At 46.9% G+C, this 6,067-nt stretch overlaps 1 protein-coding gene across 1 annotated transcript in view; it reads left to right on the top strand.

The window, feature by feature from the left end:
- Nucleotides 1-2,968: 2,968 nt before the first annotated feature.
- arhgap23a (Rho GTPase activating protein 23a) overlaps nucleotides 2,969-6,067 on the top strand; it is a 68,316-nt gene continuing 65,217 nt past the window's right edge. The window contains exon 1 of the mRNA XM_054758775.1: nucleotides 2,969-3,331. Within this exon, the coding sequence (XP_054614750.1) occupies nucleotides 3,323-3,331 (9 nt within the window). The 5' untranslated portion in view covers nucleotides 2,969-3,322. The remainder of the gene's footprint in view (nucleotides 3,332-6,067) is intronic.

Genomic DNA, 6,067 nt, shown 5'->3' with positions numbered 1-6,067 from the left:
TTCCTAATTTAATAAAAAAAAATATATATATATATACCTGTGGATATCATTATATGTCTGCAATTAATAAATACAATACATTTTGTGTGTAGAAATATGAATTGAAGTCAGTGTTTCATAACATTAGGATACTTTAATCTTACTATTACAATATACTATTTAATAGGGGTGTCACAAGGTCTCATGAGAGTAAAACGTGACAAGATTTCTGGTGGGCGCTAGGTGTGGGACGATAATAAATAAATGAATGAATCACCCAATAAATGAAAATGAACTGGATCATTTTGCCGGCTTCTATATATTGCCATCTGCATGCGTGTCTGTTTTCCTCCAAACAGGCAGGAAGAGGTTCACTCTGTGCGTTGGTTTCAGCTCCTTGGCATTTTTGTTCCATAGAACAACGACATGAACGGAGTGAGCCCTTTTGTCAGTCATATAGTCTCTTTGTCTCGGTGGGTGGGGTTGGGGCCGCTAGCATACCCGCAGAGTGCAGAAGAGTGTAATGTAGTAGAAATGAAATGAGTAGATTGCAATACATTGTTGTCTGCTTTTGCACACTCGTGACACCCCTGCCGTGTAAGTATAAAGACATGAAGCAGATGGTCGCTCGTTGCCACTTGAAGTTTCAAGTTTGTGTGGGAAATTCCTGCGCTGAGAGTATCATCCGGAACCGTCGCCCTCAAAATACTCTCGCTGCTCTCATCAACACACGAGCGCATTAAATAGACGAGAGTGGTTGGGGTGCATTGAATGGAAAGTAGGGCAGAGGCTGCATAGCATGTGATGGCGTTAGCAAGTTAGTAGCATAGTAGCATGTTAGCGTGTTAAAGTTATTTGATTATTTTTTGCCTTTGCTGTTTGTTTGTGACGTTTGGGAAGAAGTGAGCACATTAACATGCCTCCTTCTCTCTCTGGGAGTTTTAATGGCTTGCTTGACAGAAAAAAAAAATCATCCTTGTTCAAATGGAACTTGAGCGCAAACATTCAAGAATCCCACTGGGAGAAATCCATCACTTCCAGTATGATTCAAGCGCCACGAAGGCCCCTCGTGCTTAAATGTCGTTGTAACAGTAAAACAATCGACACCTAATAAGTCTGGGAGTGATCCTTTACCTCACAGGTATTCAACTGGCGGCTCGTGGCCCAAAACTGGCCAACTGTACCGCTGTGCCAGTAACATTTTTGCAGTAGATTCCGAAAAACAGCAGAGCATTCCTTGCATATAGCAGATCTTTGACAAGTGTTTTTGTAGTAGAATCCTAAAAATAGTAGTTTTCTCTTTTCTTAAAGTTGATTTGTAGTTGGACCCGAGAAACAGTAGAGCACTCTGATCTTATAAATGATCTAAATGACTCCGGTCATTTAGAGGGTCTTTGACTCGTGTTTTCCTAGTTGGTACTGCAAAACAGAGGCGCACTCCTGTCATCTAGAGGATCTTTGACTGGCGTTTTTGCAGTACGTTCTTAAAAACCGAGGAGCACTCCTGTCATCTAGAGGATCTTTGACTAGCACTTTTGCAGTATGCCCTTAAAGACAGCAGAGCGCTCCTGCCACATAGAGGATCTTTGGCTAGCATTTTGCAGCGGTAATTAAAGACAGTACATGGATAGAAACAGCAGGACACTCTTGTCTTAAAGAGGATCCTTGACTAGTGTGCTTGGAATAGGTCCTTAAAAACAGCAGAGCTTTCCTGTAACATAGAGGTTCTTTGAGTAGAATTTTTGTAGTTGGTCCTTAAAAACAGCAGGGCTTTTCTGTAACATAGAGGCTCTTTGACTTCAGTTTTTGCACTTCTGTCTTATAGAGGATCTTTGACTGGCGTTTTGCAGTAGATTCCTAAAAACAGCAGATCACTTTTATTATATCTTTGAGTAGTGTCTTAAAAACAGCATAGCGTTCCCGTCACATAGAGGATCTTTGACTAGTTTTTGTAGTATTTTCTTAAAAACAGCAGAGCACTCTTGTCATATAGATGATCTTTCACTGGTGTTTTAGGAATAGGTCCTTAAAAACAGCAGAGCATTCCCATCACATAGATGATCTTAGACTAGCAATTTTTCAACTGGTGCTTAAAAATAGCAGAGCAGAGCCTGTGGAGGATGGAGGATCTTGGACCAGCGTTTTTGTCGTGGATTCCTAAAAACGGCCTCGCACTCCTGTTATGTAGAGGATCTTTGGCTAGCGTTTTTGCAGTAGATTTCTAAAAGCAGCAGCGCATTCTTGTTACATGGAGGATCTTTGACTAATGTATTTGGAGTAGGTTCTTACAAACAGCAGAGCCCCCCTCTCGAATAGAGGATCTTTGACTGTCAATGGATGCCCGTGTGACCTTTGACTCGTGCTGCACCTGTGGAATGTCAATGGGGGCGTTCCAGGAAGAGCGTCATCCGTGGGTGGGGCATCAGTCAGGGGTGGGGTGGTGAGGAGTGAAACAGGAAAAGTTTGAGTCGGGGGCGGGGTGTGTGTGTGTGTGTGGGGGGGGGTCCCCAGTCAGTCTTCGTCGTTGTGGTCTTCCTGTTGTTGTGCGCTGGAAACGAGAGAGGATGTGCTTTTCCCACCGGCTCACTAAGAATGCCCGGGCCGCCAGGATTATTCCTCTGTGCACAAAAGAAGACTACATGTCCCAACATGTCCCCCACCCCTGCTCATAAATAATAAGGGGCGGGGTTGTTTAACCCGCCAGCCAATGGCGTTGTTCCCGGTGAGCTGTGGTTGCTGTCGCCAATGGCAACAGAGGTTTTTAGGGAAGCATGAGCTGGACAGCTGGCAGAGGGTCTTTGGGGCGGGGGGCGAGGAATAACATGCCCCCACCCCTCCTCCCCTTAGAGGCAGCCAATCACATTGCAGCCGCCCTTCTCGCTGCTCGCCTCTCACTGGCTCTGCAGCGGGAGGGAGGGGGGAGGGGTGATGGAAAGAGAGGAGGGAAGTGGAGGGGGGGGAGGGGGGGGAGAAGGGGGGGTGAAGGGGAGGGGCCAGCTTACACAGTCAGAGCTTGAGGACGGAGAGCGGGAGCCTCTTTGCCTCCGTTATCAAGGAGATAGGTGAGGACCCCCCCCCATCTTCCACGCCCTTTTTGGAAGAGCAGGGAGGACCAGGAGGAGCTGCTGTGTGAGGACGTGTGAAGCTCCAAGGAAGGGCACCGTCATGCCTGTGCAGGGTCGCACGGCAGAGGCCGTGTGCCGCCAGGCTGCTGCCTCGCCTCTCTGAAGGGAAGCCGGATCACGTTGCTGCTGTTGGGAATACCGGAGCACCGCAAGACTCCCAGGAGTGGAAGAGTCAGCCATGACCGGGAGCAGGAGGAGGGAGGAGGCTCGCTGAAAGCATGGAGCAGGTAAGGGAGGAATGATGACAATCACCTCCTTTGGAGGTGCGTGGGCTCCGTGTCAAGGGTTGTTTAGGTGTAGAGCATCCCCTCGTGGCCTCATCACGGGGGAGGAGAAACAACACGGCTCGCTTCATAGCAACAGGGCGCCGCTAGAAAGGTGTGTGCTCACCTGACAGCATCCTCACCATCCTCGCCTCAGCATCCGGTACCTGCAGGATGCTGAGAGATGAATGGTCCACTACGGTCCACCCCTCCCTGCCGCCCTATTCCCCCCCGTCCCTCCTCCGTCTCCTAGCATCTTGCTCATTGATTACCTCACCCACCCCCCGTCATGCCGCCATCTCCCCAGGAGTGAATGAGGAGGCTGACGCCACAACGCGAGCCTTCATTTAGGTGAATAATGCATGTAGTGCCCACCCGCCCGACTTGGTCAGGGTGACCATGGCTAACATCCCCGCCCTTAGCAGAGGTGATGTCATCAGTGCCGCCAGCCAGACACGATGTACTTCCTGTATGTGTACTACAAACCATACTACATGGACACCACTTTATTAGGCACACCTGCACGCCACACAAGATGCACGTGTGAACAATTCTGTTACTGTGAGTACTTTCACACCCCCCCCCAAAAAAAAAAAACGTTGCAAGTACAGGTTAATAATAACAGCACGGCGCTCCTGTCATTTGTCATTTAGAGGATCTTTGACCAGTGTTTTTGGAGTAGGTACTGCAAAACAGAGCAGCACTCCTGCCACATACTGTAGAAGATCTTTGACTAGGATATTTGCAGCGGTACTTAAAAACAACAGAACACTCCTGTCATATAGAGGATCTTTGACTTGCATTTTTGCTGTACGTCCTTAAAAACAGACAAGAGGATCTTTGACCCCTGCATGCCCTTAAAGACAGTGGAGCGCTCCTGCCACACAGAGGATCTTTGACTAGGATATTTGCAGCGGTACTTAAAAACAACAGAACACTCCTGTCATGTAGAGGATCTTTGACTCGCATTTTTGCTGTATGTCCTCAAAAATAGACAAGCGCTCCTGTCATGTAGAGGATTTTTGACTCGTGTTTCTGCAGTGCATCCTTAAAAACAGAGAAGCGCTCCTGTCATTTAGAGGATCTTTGACTAATGTTTTTGTGTTTTTGAGCGTCTTTGACTCGCAGTAGGTCTTTAAAAAGAGCAGGGCATTCTCGTATTATAGAGGATCTTTGACTGGTGCTTTTGCAGAGCACGCCTGTCATTTAGAGGATTTTTGACTCGCATTTTTGCTGTACGTCCTTAAAAACAGAGAAGCACTCCTGTCATATAAAAGATCTTTGACTTGTGCTTCTGCAGTACTCCTTAAAAACAGAGGAGCGCTCCTGTCATAGAGCGTCTTCGAGCACTAGTGTATTATACATGATCTTTGACTAGCGTTTTTGCAGGATTCCCTTAAAGACAGCAGCGCACGCCTGTCATTTAGAGGATCTTTGACGAATGTTTCTGTCGTAGGTACTTAAAAACAACAGAATGCTCCTGCCAAATAGAGGATCTTTGACTAGCATATTTGCAGTGGTACTTAAAAACAACAGGACACTCGTGTCATATAGGGGATCTTTGACTCGCATTTTTGCAGTAGGTGCTTTTAAACAGAGCAGCGCTCCTGTTGTATAGAGGATCTACGCTACTGCAACCTGCATCCATAATAATAAATACTGTTAAGTGAAAAACATTCAATCCAAAGTGAGCATTTTTGTCTTTCTAGGGGCAGAATCTTTGTCTCGGGTGTACCTAATGTTGTGGGGGTGGGTGGAGAGTGCATAAGCTGTGAATGTCATTGCTTGATTGGCTCTGCTAGCAGATAAAAGTTAGCTTAGAATACTTACATACTGTACATATGGGCCGTGTCGCGATACGCCACTTTGCATAGATAGCTTTGTCTAAAAAGTATGTAGCTTACCCAACAACACACAGGAAGCACACACGCTGTTTGTAGGAGTGTGTGTGTGCGTGTGTGTGTGTGTGTGTGTGTGTGTAAGTTGCTGGCAAGGCCCAGTGTCATTGGAGTAGAGAAAATGGTGACGTAAAGTCCAAATATGATTATGTCGCTTCCTTTTGGGTCATGTGACCAAGGATTATTGTTGTTTAGCAGGGAGGCCGTCAAGCCTTATCTTGGCCTTGTGTTTCCCCCCCCTCTCTCTCTCTCCCTCTGTGTTGCCTCCAAAGTGTCCTCATCAGCCAGCGTGCATCTGCAGTGACTCACGAGGGTTTAAACACACCAGTGACATCACCGTCAACAGGAACCACGCACGACCTGCACCTACGTTGTTGACATGTGTCGCTAAGTCCAGCCAGCGCCACGTTAACGAGCTAATAGCGACTACTTGAATGCTTCTGAACGCTCACACATCTTTGGAGTTTGAGTCTCCATCCCTGCATGATGCAACACAGGACCTCATTCTTGCAAGCATCCAAGGATGGGAGTGCGTTTGGCTTCTTTTTTTTTTTTGTGGCTTTTTTTGGCGACGCGTATCGCAAAAGTTAACGTGTGCCGTCGCCGTTCGACATTAATGGCGCTTCACTTCTTTTTTACACTTGTATGGCAGTTTAGAATATTAGGTCGAGTTAAGAAAGGGACGTTTTGACCATGGAAGAGACTGTTTCCATGATGTCCTGTGGGAGGAATAGTTGCTTTTGCCCTGGAATGGATTGTGTTTGACTGTAATTTGATTTTCACGGCACAGTGGTGTCTATGC

This window comes from Dunckerocampus dactyliophorus, chromosome 18 (genome assembly GCF_027744805.1).
Source record: "Dunckerocampus dactyliophorus isolate RoL2022-P2 chromosome 18, RoL_Ddac_1.1, whole genome shotgun sequence".
Classification (NCBI taxonomy): Eukaryota; Metazoa; Chordata; class Actinopteri; order Syngnathiformes; family Syngnathidae; genus Dunckerocampus; species Dunckerocampus dactyliophorus.
The sequence above is the reverse complement of the archived record's forward strand: the minus strand, read 5'-3'. Positions and strand labels throughout refer to the sequence as shown.